This window comes from Hyalella azteca, unplaced genomic scaffold (assembly GCF_000764305.2).
Source record: "Hyalella azteca isolate HAZT.00-mixed unplaced genomic scaffold, Hazt_2.0.2 contig10287, whole genome shotgun sequence".
NCBI classification, from domain to species: domain Eukaryota; kingdom Metazoa; phylum Arthropoda; class Malacostraca; order Amphipoda; family Hyalellidae; genus Hyalella; species Hyalella azteca.
The window spans coordinates 145,615-163,154 of record NW_025940332.1 but is presented as its reverse complement, the minus strand read 5'-3'; the positions used below and the strand labels follow the sequence as shown (position 1 = coordinate 163,154).

The 17,540-nt window shown below is 37.7% G+C and overlaps 1 protein-coding gene across 1 annotated transcript; it reads left to right on the top strand.

The window, feature by feature from the left end:
- Window positions 1–683: 683 nt before the first annotated feature.
- On the top strand, window positions 684–15,610 carry LOC108673391 (CCR4-NOT transcription complex subunit 11). The gene is made up of 10 exons (XM_018161211.2): window positions 684–976; window positions 8,188–8,279; window positions 8,731–8,879; window positions 9,449–9,550; window positions 9,880–10,058; window positions 12,039–12,162; window positions 12,541–12,753; window positions 14,382–14,521; window positions 14,744–14,909; window positions 15,282–15,610. Exons 1-10 carry the CDS (start codon window positions 936–938, stop codon window positions 15,471–15,473), a joined length of 1,398 nt encoding a protein of 465 aa, XP_018016700.1. The 5' UTR covers window positions 684–935; the 3' UTR covers window positions 15,474–15,610.
- The last annotated feature ends 1,930 nt before the right edge of the window (window positions 15,611–17,540 follow it).

Sequence of the window (17,540 nt, the reverse complement as noted above, 5' to 3'; positions counted from 1 at the left end):
AGTCAGTTCTGGCAAGATCGGGTTCATAAGGCTGGATCCATTGTGGAATCAAGTCACGAAAAATACAAGAATCTGCAACGGGCCATGGGCCTATTTCTTCAGTGCCGACACTTCTATTCTATGTTACCCGGCACTTCTAAGTTATTGTGGCTATTCTTAAATCCCTACTTTGTATGTTCCTAAATTTTTATAAAATTTTCTTGCACATCACCAGTGTCTTCTTTTCCTCCCTGATTTGTGAACACTGCTACTTTCTTGGATGTTTCTTTTACATTTTTTCGGCGCGTGTGGAGCAAGGAAGACATTTTTCGACATTGTTATTTGCAAAAAAATGCGTAAATAATATTTTTCTTAGTTTTATTTTTTCATTCATATATTTGTTGAGTTCTGGTATAGGTTTATTAGCTCCGCAATCTAAAACTATCTTAAAATTCTTAACAGTTTTCTAATTGAGAAATAGTTATTTACGTATGAGGATTAATTGAATAGAGACAATAAAGTTGAAAATTTGATTGGCTACTGATAGATTCTCCTAAATGTTTAATGTTAACAAATATAGGTACGTACTTTTCACTGCAATGTTAATATTAACCCATTAATGCCGAGCGGTTCCAACCAGCGGGAAAAATGGATTCCTAATGAAATTATATGATCAAATAAATATACAAGTGTTAAGTGTATGCGTAGGTTAGATACATATCTTGTACGCAACGTTTCAACGTTGCGTACAACGTTATTCAACGTTCTGGATACAAATCAAAAGCAACGTGCGCACGTCTGGCAACGTTTGTATCTGCTGCGCCGCTACTCCCTGTCCCTGTCACTCCCTGACCCCTGTTAAGTTAACATTCAAAGATTTGAAGAACAACATTGTCAGAGAGGTCAGGTCGGCTTGGTTTCGTAGCAGAGAAAGGTGAAATTAACACGTTTGTAGTATGGCAACCCTTGACTCATCACAGTTGAACGATATTATTGAGTAAGTACAATAGTAACTCTAAGGTAATTTTTAATTTCCTTATTTACTAAAGATTTAAATCAATATCTTATGTATGATAGTGCTGGTAGCGGTAGGTATCCATGATTATACAGGCCCAGGGTCCAGCAAAAAACCTCCCTGATTTCAATTGGCTTTTTCAAAAAATCATACGACACATACAGAACAATTAATTTTATTTGTGAATACCGTCAAACTGGGTAAAAACGGACAGTTTTGAGCGTTTTTTTGTTAATAACTTCTTAAATGAAACATTTCACAAACAAGTTTAGGCTCATTTCATAGCTCTTTGCGAGGGCTATCAAATGGCATCTTCAAAAAAATTCCATGTGCTATTTGTAAGGTGCCAGACGCAATATAAACGGCTCCTGAATTAATCTGGAATTGGGGTAAAAAGGGACACTTGAAAGTTGAAATAAAACTTAATTTTAAACATGCAGAGTGTTTTAAAAATGCAGAGTGTACCTAAACATGCTAAACACTTTTAAACATGTAGAGGCCAGAGTGTACTCACCTAAACATGCTAAACACTTTTAAACTAACATCCATTTGAACTAACATCCATTGAGTGACCCACTATGCAGAGGGTGGATGCAGCGTCGCCAATATATGGATTTTTAAGCCCAAAGCGTCGCCGCCATTTTAAAGATGCGTCACCGGGTAATTTTTAATGAAAAGCCATTTACGCTGAGTAATGAAAAACTATTCACAAGCCTGAAGCCACAAACTTATTTACAAGGTTGCATGCATGTGTTACCCCAAATAACTAGTTTTACCCTAAAAACAGTCCGATTGTACAGCAAGTGTCAACTGAACATGTGAAAATGCAATCTGACCGCTCTAATGTGACCACAACTACGTAATCGTAAACTTGATGTTTACATTTTTTTGGCGGGAACCGGGAACTCATCGTAACTGATTTCTGAACAAGCTTCACTGCATCCTGATCCATCAAACATACCGGAAACGGAAAGCTTACTTTTTTTCTAAATAGTTGATCAAAGACTAACTACTATATTAAATGCAAGAATTTCAATCTAAATGTGTCGGCAAGATCTTCTGAAGGCGTAAATTTTGCTTCTGAAGCGTCGCCAAAGATCTTGCAATATTCATCCACTCTCTGCACAGTGGTCAGAGTGACCTGGATGTTAGTTCTGCCTAACATCTGTTCTCAACAAGCTTCTTTAGGGAGTGATGAGTGAGCATTGCATTGAGTGACCTGGATGTTAGTTCTGCCTAACATCTGTCATCCATGCTGTTCTGCTACCCAAGAAGATTTTATTTAAATTTTAATTTTTGTTTAGATTTAAAATTTAAGCAAAAATCTTTGCGATTAACCTATATTTATCTTAACATTGGCCTTTGCTAACAGAGGATCTGCTGTAAATGTGTTTCAGGGTTGTCCCTAATTACCCGGGGGGGTGTCCCTTATTACCCCGTTGCGCAGAAATGGCTCCCATTTTTTCTTTTTAATGAGATAAGCAAATTCCGTCAATTACATTTTCAAGCCACACCTGTGTGCAACTTTTATGTAAGTAAAATTTTTTAATACGGCGAATATTTTTTTTTTTTTTTTGCTCCAGACCTTAGCAGAGGTACTTTTCCAAAGTTGCACTTTTTGCACTTTTTTTTCAGAGATTTTAATGAGATAGTAAATGTTTGAATTCTTGACTAGCTTTATACATAATATATAGTATGTGGGTAGACACAACGCAACATCTTACTGCAACACAAATAAATAAATAATGTTGCTGGAACACTTTGAGAGGCTTTGCCTAAACAGGGATACAATATTATCATCTTATTAGTCGGTAATACTTTAGATTAAGTGCATCCAAAAAAGGGTGTTTTTTAATTATATGTTTTTTGGGGTGTAGATTAAGAATCTGAAATCAATTTTTGGCGGTTGGCATTGGAAATTTTTAATGGAACCTGTTCCTAACTGGACCTGACCTGCAAGGTTTTCGTTGATTGGCTAGGTTTTTCCCACTGCAGGACGGACTCCAAACATAGAAAAAACTTAGCCGTTCAACGGAAACCTTCCATTAAAAATTTCCAATGCTGACCACCAAAAACGTATTTCAAATTCTTAATCTACTTCCCAAAAAACATACAATTAAAAAAATACCCATTTTTTTGGATGCACTTAATCTAAAGTAATACCTATAAGTCTAACATACCATCAAACAGGGTAATAAGGGATGGGCAGGTAAATCGAGACAGTCATCCCACATTTGGTAGAAATGTTGTAGTAGCTAAACTACTCAAAATATTGCAAAACTAAAAATAGTGGTGTAAAGTTAAACATTTTTACTATGTAGCAAAAAGCAAGTTAGGAAATCATACATTTACTACTGTCAACCAGGGCTACTCGGGACGGGCAGGGCTACTCGGGACTGGCCTCCGACACATCGTAAAACTGTTGTAGTAGCGAAACTAATTGGAATATTGCAAAACTAAAAATAGTGGCGTAAACGTCAACATTTTTCCTATCTATGTAGTGTAAAGAAAGTTGAAAAATACTACATTTACTTGCTATGAAAAATTCCTGAAAAAAATTGTGAAAAACTATATTTTGTAAAGTTACAACTGCTAAGGTATGTAGCAAAAAAAAATATTCGCCGTATTAAAAATGAACCTCAGTTAGCAAAGGCTCCAGACTCCAGTTAACCAAAAAAATCAATTGACAACAATAAATTTTGATAACATTTACCTCGCTCAGCCAAAAAATTTCACCTAACAAAAAATTAATGCATCATTGGTCATCACAAAATTGTGCAAAGAATGTCATAGATAAAATTGTGCACCGGTAACATAGAATGAAAAGTAATTAATCTAAACTATTATTTATTTCCCCAAAAAAAATGATGATTTTCACTAAAATATTCCTTTCTGTTTCAGGTATATTTTTATTTTTTTTATCATAGTGAAATCACTTGACCAAATTAAAATGGTGTTGAGGGGACCAGCTACCCTAAAATTTTCAATTTTGGCGTTTTCCGGTTTTTGTGCTCATTTGGTTTTTGTGCTTTCCAATGGTACCACTGCCATCGCTGTACGCCAATATTTACGTTCATGACGTCTCTTTAAAGAGAAGTGGGTGGGAGAGTTCTTTAACTAATTAGATATAAAGTAATTAGCTGCTCAAATCTTTGAATATAGTTTCTACTTGAGTTGTGCTGCAGTTACATGTTTAGTCTCATCTTAAAGCTGACATTCTGAGCTTTCCAACGATACTACTGCGATCCATGTATGGCAATATTGACGCACATGGCCAGGATTTAATGGGGGGCGGGGGGTGGAGTTCCTTCACTAAATAGACCTAAGAAAATTAGAGCGGAAAGACTACATATATTGGTGTATCTGGCATCTGAGCTCAGTTACCCTCCTAACTTTGTACGTAGAGGTGCGCTACAAGTTGCTGCTAGCATCCTTGAGTGGATTAAGCTACAGAAGCCTGTAGTTTGGTATCCATGCTACATTGAGTGCCTATTTCGAGGCGGTCGGGACTTTGTCGCGCCGTCCTGAAAAGTTTGAAAAGTTCAACTTATTGTCACGGAAAACCTATCTCCTCCTACAGTTTTCAAGCTACAGCAATGAGACATACACCATTTGATTTGTAAGGAAATTACCTAAAAATTTGATGATCACTTTTTTGAATTTCAGTCTGGTTCGTTTTTTATATGGGGGAGAAGGGGGGGGAGGGGGGAAAATGAGAAAAATTGGATAAAATTCGCATAAAAAAAAACTAAGGGGAAAATGAGAAAAGTGATCATCAAATTTTTAGGTATGGTCCTTACGAACCGAATGATACGTGTCTCAATGTTGTAGGTGATATTTGTAGGAGGAGATTGATTTTCTAAAGTACCCCTTTTTAGCCGTTTTCTATGAATTTCACGTTTTCTATCAATTTTTTCGAAAAATTCATAGAAGCAAAATGTTCTTATTTATACATTTTACGTATGTATGTGAAGTTTCATGATGATCGGATAATAACTGTAGAAGTTTTTCTGGAGGGTAGCCGGTCCCCTTAAATTACAAGCCATCCTGTAAGCTTACAGATACAGAAGAAATGCTATGTGGCTGCTGATATGAAGCTTGCAGTGGACAAGGTCGTTGTAAATGCTCAATGAGCATTTACAACATCATTCTCTCATCTGCCCTCATCCGCCCTGGATATGGTGTAATTGCCATTCTATGGTTGGATTTCATGCACTCCTTTGGTTTATCATGTTAATTATACGTTTGCTTTTCAGACTGGGTAAAAACAGACAGACTGATGTATACCATTATTTAGGTTGAGTAGGCCCCTGTGCCTCAGTTTTGTGCTGGTTTCTTCTTTTCCTTCCACTGTACACAGGTTGTTCTTCTTGTTGTGTTGCTGTTTGAATAAATTATTAAATACAAACAAGGAAAATGTTCAATAAAAGGTTGATTGGGATGCTTGTAAGAGAGGTGGGGACCATCACTAATTCCTTGTTTTCCTGACCCTTTGCAACAAACACCCTCAGGTCCACAACATGGCTGATAACATGTTGTAATTNTATGTGGGTAGACACAACGCAACATCTTACTGCAACACAAATAAATAAATAATGTTGCTGGAACACTTTGAGAGGCTTTGCCTAAACAGGGATACAATATTATCATCTTATTAGTCGGTAATACTTTAGATTAAGTGCATCCAAAAAAAGGGTGTTTTTTTTAATTATATGTTTTTTGGGGTGTAGATTAAGAATCTGAAATCCGTTTTTGGTGGTTGGCATTGGAAATTTTTAATGGAACCTGTTCCTAACTGGACCTAACCTGCAAGGTTTTTATTGATTGGCTAGGTTTTTCCCGCTGCAGGACGGACTCCAAACATATAAAAAACCTAGCCGATCAACGGAAACCTTGCAGGTTAGGTCGAGTTAGGAACAGGTTCCATTAAAAATTTCCAATGCTTACCGCCAAAAACATATTTCAGATTCTTAATCTACATCCCAAAAACATACAATTAAAAAAATACCCAATTTTTTGGATGCACTTAATCTAAAGTAATACCTATAAGTCTAACATACCATCAAACAGGGTAATAAGGGATGGGCAGGTAAATCAGGACAGTCATCCCACATTTGGTAGAAATACTGTAGTAGCTAAACTACTCAAAATATTGCAAAACTAAAAATAGTGGTGTAAAGTTGAACATTTTTACTATGTAGCAAAAAGCAAGTTAGGAAATCATACATTTACTACCTGTGAAAAATCCCTGAAAAAAAGTGCAATTTTGGAAAAGTGCCTCTGCTAAGGTCTGAAGCAAAAAAAAAAAAATGCTGTATTAAAAAACCTTACTTACATAAAAATTTTACATAGGTGTTGGCTTAAAAACGGGGTTGACAGAATATGCCTATCTCTTTCCAAAAAAAGATGCTGGACATTTCTGCAGGATGGGGTAATAAGGGACCCCCCCCCCCCACCCTCCAGGGTAATAAGGGACACCCCTAAAAACATGTTTACAGTATAGAACCTCAGTTAGCAAAGGCTCCAGACTCCAGTTAACCAAAAAATCAATTAACAACAATAAATTTTGATTACATTTACCTCGCTCAGCCAAAAAATTTCACCTAACAAAAAATTAATGCATCATTGGTCATCACAAAATTGTGCATAGAATGTCATAGATAAAATTGTGCACTGGGTAACATAGAATGAAAAGTAATTAACCTAAACTATTATTTATTTCTCCAAAAAAATATGATGATTTTCACTAAAATATTCCTTTCTGTTTCAGGTATATTTTTATTTTTTTATCATAGTGAATTCACTTGACCGAATTAAAATGGTGTTGAATTACAAGCCATCCTGTAAGCTTACAGATACAGAAGAAATGCTATGTGGCTGCTGATATGAAGCTTGCATTGGACAAGGTCGTTGTAAATGTTCAATGAGCATTTACAACTTCATTTTCTCATCTGCCCTCATCCGCCCTGGATATGCTATGGATATGGTGTACCTAATTGCTATTCTATGGTTGGATTTCATGCACTCCTTAGGTTTATCATGTTAATTATATGTTTGCTTTTCAGACTGGGTAAAAACAGGCAGACTGATGCATACCATTATTTAGGTTGCGTATGAGACCGTTTGCCTCTGTTTTGTGCTGGTTTCTTCTTTTCCTTCCACTATACACAGGTTGTTCTTCTTGTTGTGTTGCTGTTTGAATAAATTATTAAATACAAACGAGGAAAATGTTCAATAAAAGGTTGAATGGGATGCTTGTAAGGGAGGTGGAGACCATCACTAATTCCTTGTTTTCCTGACCCTTTGCAACAAACACCCTCAGGCCCACAACATGGCTGATAACATGTTGTAATTAGAGTCCTAGAACCATAAAATAAAAATTTAATCTAATTCAGTTCAATCAAGTTACCTTAAATAATTACATATGTATTGATACTTCAGCCTTTTAAAAAATGCATCAATTTCATTGTCCAAGTTGAAACTTTCATTTAAATGCTCATATTATTATTTTTGGGCATTGTAGGATGTGATGCTGTAGATGGAACGATTGTTTGATAATTAGTGATTGACTGAGGCTTTATAAAAAAAGCCTCTAACACAAAATTATAGAAGCTGTGGTGGGTCCCTTTGTGAGGCGATTTCAAGTGACAGTATATGGTATTCACCCGTGAGAGGGTTAATGCTCATGGCACTAAGGCAGACTACCCAGTGAAGTGACAACTCAATTGTTGCTTGTTGAAGCTTCTGTACAAAATTGCTAATGTAAACAATAGCCTTGAAAAAGTTAAATCAAAATTGGTTTCTTTCATTACTGTCAAGTGGGGTGACTTCAGCCACCATCACAACAGAAACAAATGGCAGCAAAACAAAATAATGAACATTGGCCAATGTTTATTTTTTTGTTTTGCTGCCATTTGTTTCTGTTGTAGTGGTGGCCAAAGTCACCCCACTTGATGGTACTAAGTTTTACTTCAATGCAAAACATTATGTATTCATTTTTGAGTGCCCATTTATTAGCGCATTTTCTCATTTATGGAAAAAATGTACTATTGTGCTCGACATGTCCGTCTGTCTGTCTGTCTGTCTGTCCGTGACCTCAAGTTTTCGTTGACAAGAAAATGCGCTCTCTGTCACTCACTGCAGTGAGTGCCTACTGAGTTATATCTTTTTAAAATAAATTTCACTTTTTTCAGTTTACTTGAAGAGAAGTACACTGAATCAACCACACTTGATGAGATTCTCTCAACTGCTCGCAAGAAGTTCTCTAATAAAGATTACTTCAAAGGTTGGTTCATGTTTCCAAAATACTTTCATACAATGTTAGCATCTAAAAAATATTGAGGCATTATTGTAATTATTTAATGGTTTTAAAAATCTATCTCATCTGAAGGAATATATTAAACAGTAATACAGTTGAAGGGTTAAGTTTGAGAGCTGGATGCTGACTTTATGAGGAACTTAACAGTGTGCATTATTAGATATTAGATGTGCATATTATCCATTAGAAGTGTAACATAGCCTTTATCATTTGTTTCTTCATTGGCTAGTAGAAATTTCTACAAAAGAAAACCATTTAAGTGTTCCTTAGAATTATACTGACATACATATGTAATACAAGTTCAATAACTGTTATTATTACAAAATACAAGTGACTAATCTTTGTAGTTATTAGGTTGTTTAACATTTTTATTTTTGCAAACGAGGCTTTTCAATTTGTTTAACATGCTACTCTTCAGTTTGCAGTGTTGTGAGTATCCTTGTTCAACAAAGGGATTTAATTCCTAAGTCAAGTCAGAAACTGGCTGCTCTTGTGCTCCTTCATCAGCTTCCTCTCTCAAACCCAGCAGAAGAAACCCCATTTCTCTCCCAGCTGTTCACTATTTTGGTGAGATTTTACTGTTGCAAACTCATCATCGTGTTATTGGCTTGTTGATTGTTTTGGGGAATGGCTACCGGTCCAATCACTTAGAATTTTGTACAGCTGTTGTGTAGGAGTCGTACAAATTAAAATGAATACTTATAACACCATGACCTCAATTTGAAAGTTGTGAATTTAGTGTCAAATTATATATTCTTCACCAGTTGTTGAAAGGATAGGATGAAAGAAAAATCATGGCAAATTTCAAATTTGTGTATCTTATTGTACTCAAAAGTGGTAAAATATGTCACTACTGCTAGGAAATATATGAAAATGAGCTATGTTAAAGTTTTGAATATTTCCTTGTTGGTATAGTAGTATTTAATTTTTTATGTGTCCTGAAAGAATCTTGATTTATTATGCAGTAGAGAAAATGAAAATGGAGTCTTTGATATTCAAGCTTCCCTGCAACAAATAATATATTGTGTTGTTCACATTACCATGTTCTTATGATTTTTTATAAAATGTACCATGTGCTATTGAGCTTAAGTTTATAGTTGTTCCTTAGGTATAGTATTTATACCTCATCATGGCAGAAAGATGGAGTAAGCAGCAGCAAACAACTGCCACAGCCTGTTCTTGATGAGAAGGAGAAGAGGTTTCTTCACTCGTTGCTTACAGTTAAGAATATTTCTGAGGTGAGATGGCAGTACATGTAAGCCTGTGTCATGAGTACGGTAGCCTGCATATGTATTTGCTAATTGGCTTGATTTTTCAACTATGTACGTAAACGTAATGAGATCACAAAGAGATGTTTATATTGATTGATGAATATAAATCATCCGTTCAATAATTGATGAATAAAAAGTAGATGCTTGAAAACTCTCTGTTCTGAAGTGATACTTGGTTTATTGAAAATTATTGACTTGCCATCACATTCAAGTAAAAATGACGAACCTTCAATGTATGCCTTGGCTGATGACCTATGCATAAGTGTTTATTTTCAATTATTTTTACTGTTATTCAGTTGCTAAAGCACCGTGCCACTGACTTGTTGGCGTTGTATGAAAAAGAGCTACATAAGCCGCTGCCCAGCATATCTCCTACTTCATTGAATCAGTCCTCAAGTTCACTGCCGACCAACGTCAAGGCTGGTGTGTCACTCCTGCTACCGTCGGTTCAACCTGCGTCGAACTCAGCAGCTGAGTACGTTTCCATTTGCAGTAATAACTGTCACCATGTATATATGTTGTTAAAATTTATCCTAATGCTCCATAATATACATGCAAGTAGCATATTGTTGCCTGTTGTTTCTTATACTTGTAATTTGAGAATCATATTATGTTCAGTCCAGTTAATTAACTTCCAAATAACAGTATGTTAATTTAGTTTAACCTGTGAAGACCGACAGTTAGCACGCGCTTCGTTAAATTACCTAGTAATTTCCTTGTTTTCTTTTCTTTTAATATAAATCAAATTTACAATTGTAAATTTATCTCCCAACTCGTTTTTAAACATCTCGTAACTACCCCGCTAAAAATACAATTTATTCCCAGGAGATATCCCGTAACGTTGAGTATCCTGGATACACGCCCGAGCGGCCTCGAAATATTGCTAGCGCCAAGCTTCAAACAAACACATACAAATCTATAATCAATATGTTTTCATTGTTCATACTTACTATCACAGTATCGTTCAAATGGCATATTTCAAATGTCTTGTTGCATTTAAAAAAAATTTCTCCATTATTTTACTACAAATTGTACGTGTTTTATGCATTAATTCTTATGCATGTGTTCAGTTTTTACAATACTTCTCTTTAACTTCACTTCTTGTTTGTTTGTTTGTCTGTATGCTACAAATCTTATAATCGATATTTCACACACTTCTACCTCACCAATCGATCAGAAATTTTGTAAACTTGCGTAAATATGGAGACAATGCGTGAATCATTTGACAAAATAAGTAATTTTGAAATAAATTTCTTTTAATATTATAAAAAGTTAAAAAATAATTTTCTCTGCTACGAATCTTATAATCAATTTTTAACACACTTCATGTTAAAAAAATTGAAAAATTAATTATTTTTTAATATTCCAAAATAAAATTAGATATTCATTGTACATGTGTAAAACATTGGCAACACTTAATTCTTTAGAAGTTTTGTCCTTAAGAAGTAATATTTAACCGTATATTATTTTTCTAACTATTTTCTATGATTGTATTTTGATTCTACAAATTTATATTATAATTTATGTCGATGTTGACTTTCATTCTGTTAGTTTACAGGATCTGTTTTTTGCTTTTAATGCTCGGTCTTAGTCTGGCATTTTATGATATTGACTTTAACTGTTAAAAAATCATCAAAATTTCAATTGTATTATGCAGTTGCCATGTTATCCGCAACTTTCTCGGCGTTTTAAGGCACATGGTCACAGCTGCTACTCTGTCCTGACTATCCAAAATATCGGTCTGCTTTAGTGTAATTTATTTATGTCTACCGCACCATCTAACGCCTCAAAAGCTTGTATTGACGTATTAAGAGGTCTATCTATGTACACGTATAATCTGGTTCAATAATAGTGAATTAGTCTAAACTTGGGTGCCAGTACAATCTGGCTCCCAAGTATATCTGGCTAGATAATCTGTGCCAGTATAATATGGCTCTACATGTGGCCCTGTGTGCCAGTATAATCTGACTTCCAAGTACTCTAAAATTATAAGCACATTCTTCCAGTTATATATAAAATAATCACACGATATCTTTCTCCTCTTTCTTTACTACCATAGTATATAACCCGCTATTCCACAATTGTGTGCGATCTCTTTCAGCGATTTCGCTTGTGGGTTTCACATACTATGGGGTATATGTGTGGGTTACTTGTATGGTCTCCCTGATATTATTCCTGCTGATTATATTGCGCAACACTCATCATTTGGCGTCCTTTTTGAAGTTCCTTAATATTTCAGGAACCGCTTGACCTTATCTATACTGGCAAGTGCTGTTGAAAGACACCAAGGATACATTCAGTATTAATTAGGTTGCAAGTTTTCTGCTAAGGCCATGTTTTGTGGTCGTTAGTGTTGCCGGAATTAGTACAAAGCTGCATTCATCCCCATGCCATATTCATATTTATCTATCTTTGTCTGTATTTGTTGTCATCGTCATGTAACCTCCGTACTCAGGTGCAGATCTGAGACCAGCGCAACTACTCGCTCAATTATAATCGAGGCTGGGGAAGAACTTCATAGATCATACATGCCTGAGCTGCTCCGACCACCACCACCAGTAACCATCTCACCTGACGAAGTGAGCTCATGGATACTCACATGAATTGTTTGACATTTCTATGAACTGTATTCATTTTATTCTTTATACGTCAAGTTCTTTTGTGCTTTGCATACTGTTGATAAATTAAATATTTGTTGTGGACCATTGCCTAAAATCATGTGTAGATGACAGCCATAGAATATTTTTGTTTAGATTTTATGAATCCGCTGTGAAGATGTGGTGCGACCAGTGCTCCATGCATGTTGAGAAGCTGGCTGTGTACAGAGCTAGTGTGTGTGTGTGTGTGTGTTGCTCACTGGTGTGTGTGTTGCACAGTTCTTGTTTTTTTTTTTGTATTCCTGGCGGACTTCGTGATTATCTTCATCATGTCTATTAACGTCTGCGTTATGCACACAGCTTGTGTGGTTGGAGAGCTGTCACCAGGAGGCGGAGGAGGAGATCTGCTACGACGCGAGCATGTGCGTGACAAGCGAGGGCGACACAGAAGCTCGGCGCCTCATGGGCCGCGCCTTCAAAGAGACTCTCAGCATTCCTCAGCTGCAGCTGCTGCTAGCCCACCTGCAACGGGACCCTAGGCTCGTCTATAGAACCGGTCTAACGCCTCAGAAAGTGAGTAGTGATAGTGACAAATTGGAACCTAAGGCTGGTCTATATCCCCCCTTTTTAACTCATCAGAAGGTGAGTGGTAATAATGACGCAGTGGGACCTGAGGCTGTCTATATTACCGGTCTAACGCCTCAGAAGGTGAGTGTTAATAATATAGTGAAAACTGAGTCTGGTCTAGCGGTATAGCACCGGTCTAACGCCTCAGAAGGTGAGTGATTATTATTTATTACGCTAAGGGCTCTAAGGTTGGTCTATAAAACTGTTCTATTCTCTTAGTATATTTAGCATTTGTTTCGGACGTGGCAGTCCCAGGCCCCGATGGATCGTCGCCTCTGATTATAATTATCGCTCATCCGCCCTCATTTGGGCCAGCTGATGCACGATGCTGTTGTTTGCTTCTCGCCGCTGGTAGTGGTGCAGGGGCGGTCAATCAGGGATGGTGCTCAGGAACACGTCGTCGTCTCTTGAAGGTCTCCAGGGTGAACTCCCCCTCTCTTAGATCCTTTGGTAGGACTTTAAATAGCCTCGGCCCTCCCACTTAAGGGGATCCTTCCCGCAGAGATTGAAATCTGACCGCAGATCTGTTACGTAGTTTGGGGATCCTACACAGCCTCCCCCTTCTTTCGCTATGGTATGTCTCAATCTTGACGATCTCGCTTTCAAAGTTTGGTGCCATTCCGGTTATCATTTTCCATGTGTACAGAATGACTTACATACCTCTCCCGTCTCCTCGGCAGTGAGTACAGACCCAGTCGCTGCAACCTCTCCCAGTAGTTAAACAACATCCCTCTGATCCTGGAAGCGAAGGTTCGTTGGACCCCTTCCAGTTGCCGTACTGCACCGAGAGAGAACAGAGTCCAGAGCTGGCAGCAGAATTCAAGGATAGGTATATCAAGGGATCATCGGTTCCGCATCTCTCGCTCTGAACGTCCGCCAGATCCACCTCATCTGTCGTCTACCTCTTGCGGTTTTGCCGCTATGTGATCACCAAAATTGGCCTGATTGTTCATCAGCACTCCTAGATCGCGAGCGAGTCGCTTCTCTTCGATTTCCGAGTTGTCATGTGCCAGGTAGCGGTGCTTCATTCCATCTCTTCCGGTTCCTCTGTACCTCAGAACCTCAAACTTGGTCACGTTGAACTGCATGTTGTTCACTAGGGCCCAGTCGTATATTTGCTGAGAGGTCTTCTTGCAACCTCTCTCAGTCCGTCCTGTCCGTGGTGATCATTAGTATCATGGTTTCGTTCGCGAATGACGATGCAGTGGCGTGTCCACTGCTACATCTATGTCGGCGATGCGAATGAGGAAAAGGATTGGGCCGAGTACCGTTCACAGTGGTACTACACTCGTACCCCCTAGCCTGGCTCGACCTCGAGCCTCCAACAACCACAGCTTGTAATCTTTCTGTTAGGAAGCTGTGGATTCTTTCTGTTGTCTGTTAGGAAGCTGTGGAGCAGTCTTAATTTTCTGAAGAGCACTCCATGGTCAACTTTGTCAAACGCTTTCGCATAGTCCAAAAATACTTGTGGTATCATGAGCCATCACTAATCCTGGTAAAATTCGTGTCGAAGTCCTAACGATCATGAAACAATAAAAATACTCGTATTAATATACACCACTTTTCTCGATCAGCTGCCGGTGCTGGTTGAGCACAATCCCCTAATAGCAATCGAGTTCTTACTGCGCGTGATGCAGACCAAGCAACTCACGGACTATCTCAACGTGCTTGTCAACATGGAGATGTCACTGCACAGCATGGAGGTTGTCAACAGGTGTGTTACACTTGCTGTTGAGCTTACACACCACATAGCATTTAGATTTTAAAAAGATGTGCTACACTTGTTATGCTTACACAATGAATAACATGTAGGTTGACAGCAGGTGTTCCGCACTAAATAGAATGTATTTACATGATAAAACGACGTTATCAAAATCAAAGGAATACTATATCTTAGCTTTATTTCTCGCCCTGACATCTACTGCAATGGGTACAGGCTAACAACAGCAGTTGAGCTACCGCCTGAATTCATTCACCTCTACATCACGAACTGTATCAGCACCTGCGGCACCATCAAAGATCGCTACATGCAGAACAGACTTGTACGTCTCGTGTGCGTCTTCCTTCAGTCCCTCATCCGGAACAAGATTATTAATGTCAAAGTAAGTGGAAACTGGCACTGAAAATAGTCCGACAGTACATAGCTGAATCATTTCCTTCATTTCTGTATCATTACTTTACTGCTGTATCAAGATTATTGATCCTAGTTGTGATTTGAAGCACGTAAATGAGGGAACATGAATGTGAAAAATTATATATTGACGTTGAAGTAGTGCATACTGTTTTTAGGAATAAGTTGAGAATGATCAGTGTTGGATTATCTTAGGGATAGGTAAAATTAATCCATACCAATTTGATGCACATATATCCTTCGATGTTGTGCTATCTTCCTTTTACTAAAGTTTTCTGCAAATACATGTACCGCTCTGTTGTTTACTCTATGTACGGGTCAAGCACGCTTTATTCTTGTACAGAATTTGTGCGTTGAAGTTCAGTCGTTTTGCATCGAGTTCAGCCGTATAAGGGAGGCGGCGGCGTTGTTCAAGCTCATCAAGCAGCTTGACTCCTCTGAAAGTTCATCATCTGGCGCCTCTGCAAACCCTGATACGTCTCAGCCTTCTGTGACATGCCTGGCTCCACCGACTGCTGATTCTAGAAACCAATAAAAAAAAATCCCATAGCCAAATTTATTTAAACCACCATTGGGGTTAGGAATATTCTAAGATGCTTGAACTTGTCCAGATTTTGGCGAGTTATAAATAATATGTTTCTAAGATATTCCTTTTTACATTGAAATTCATCTCTTGCAAGAATACGATTTTAAAAACTTTTTTTTTAGTTTTGCGGCATACAGAAATATATTTCCAATTCCGCAAATCCTGTATTACGTTGACATTCACGGTTCAACCATGGAACTGGTGCTGTGACTCCGACAATCCGAGAGCTGGAAGAGTGGAAGCATTAATCACTTGGTCATAATTCCTGAATATGTTTTTAGAAGCCGTTGCGATTGTCGCGAAGTGTGACCCTTTTATTAACAAGACGAATCAATTATTGATGTGGTGTGTAACTTTGGCTTAGCCTTACCATCATACTTTTATATAATAACAGACGTATCCTATTAGTTTTACTAGCCTACTAGGTATTCTGATTGGAGCTCGGCAATTGAAATGTCAAATAATTATTGCTATTTGCTACGACCTACGAATACATGACGTGGTTTGATATGGTACTTAATCTTGAGAGGCAAATAAAAGTGGAAAAACACGTTACACGTTATTTATTTTCCAAAAAATTGTGTTCTAGAATCTATATCTATGATGATCTGGACGTGGACTGGTCACTGGAAGACAGGACTCACAGGAGGAGGTCATAGTCATACTATAGTATACTACCTAGTACCTACTGAAGTACCTAGCTCAGTAGCTGTAGGCCTTAAGCTGGTGACAATCTGTGACATTGTCTGACTGGACTGACTTTGATTTGCCTCCAGCTAAGATGACTTTGATTTGCCTCCAGCGGCCAGCCCTCCACCAGCTCAGATTGACAGAATCAGATTCGTCAATCTTGCCTCAAAGGCTTGATCAATCCCTTCAACAAAAACTCTGGAAAGAAATATCAAAAACATTTTAAAATACAACAAAATTTAAGTTAGAAGAAAAATTATAGTTTGATTGTCTAAAAATAACTTGATATATACATGTTTATCCTTTCTAAATAACATTAAACAAGCATATCAGCCAAGGTCAGTTTCCAGAACTTGATTTGAACACAGTCCTAGTTCTGTTGGTGTTGGATGAAGAGAAGCTTTTCAAAATTTTCTGGCTGAAGCTTGATTCTTTTGTGCATGACTAGCCTATGTTGTAAAATGTAATGGATGCCACCTGCAGAGAAGGCTCTTTTGGAAGTTGCTAAAGACGCTGGATTTGCTAGGCATGGTGGTTTTTTAGGAAATCCTTGGGCATTTAGCCCCAGTGCCACCCCCAGCACTCCAGTAGGCACACTGGCACTCCGAAGTCCGAAGCAAAAAAAACCTAGGTAGATCTAGGTTTTTTGCTTCCTGCTAGGTTTCTAGGTTTTTCATTAACAAACTGATCCTAATTTAATTTTTTTTTTCAGAATGGTGCACTGAAAGCAGAAATTGGTTAATTATTATTTTTATTGCCAACAGCAACATGCTAGGTAGCGCCGCCGCCGTACTGCTTCTGCTAATAGAGGTAAAGATATTTAATTATTTTTTCCACAATCAAAGAACATTTTCCTGGGCTTCTTTTCTTGGCAAAGGATGCATAGCTAAGTTGTAGTCTTGTAGACATCTTTGCAATGTGTCTGACTGATCCACTGCCAGAGCCAGAAGTGCTGTTCCTTGTGATTCTTGGAAGTGAGATTCAATCACATCTAGCACCAAAGAATCCGTTTCTTCCTCCAAGTTGGCAGTGGTCGTTGGTTGAACACTAATTTTGATGAGCCATTCACAATGATTGGTATGGTTTTGAACCAAATACTTGTACTAGGCATCAAATCAACGGATCATCATAGGTAAATGCGGTATATTCCGACACTTTGAGGACGTAGCAAAAAATGAATGGCTATAAAAAACCGTATGCGCAACTCGAGCGAAGAGTTCTGTTTGCTTAATGTCACTCTTCAAAGTCCAAACACCGCACTACGTGCCAGCAACAATGAAACGTCACAAAATGTTGCCGCATTTATTTAAAAGCCTTTAGATTGCA

Excerpts from the sequence above, each read along its gene's own strand:
- LOC108673391 (XM_018161211.2), top strand. The coding sequence starts at position 936 with ATGGCAACCCTTGACTCATCACAGTTGAACGATATTATTGA. Across the intron at positions 14,522-14,743 it reads AGCATGGAGGTTGTCAACAG|GCTAACAACAGCAGTTGAGC; the intron begins GTGTGTTACACT and ends CAATGGGTACAG. Across the intron at positions 14,910-15,281 it reads ACAAGATTATTAATGTCAAA|AATTTGTGCGTTGAAGTTCA; the intron begins GTAAGTGGAAAC and ends ATTCTTGTACAG.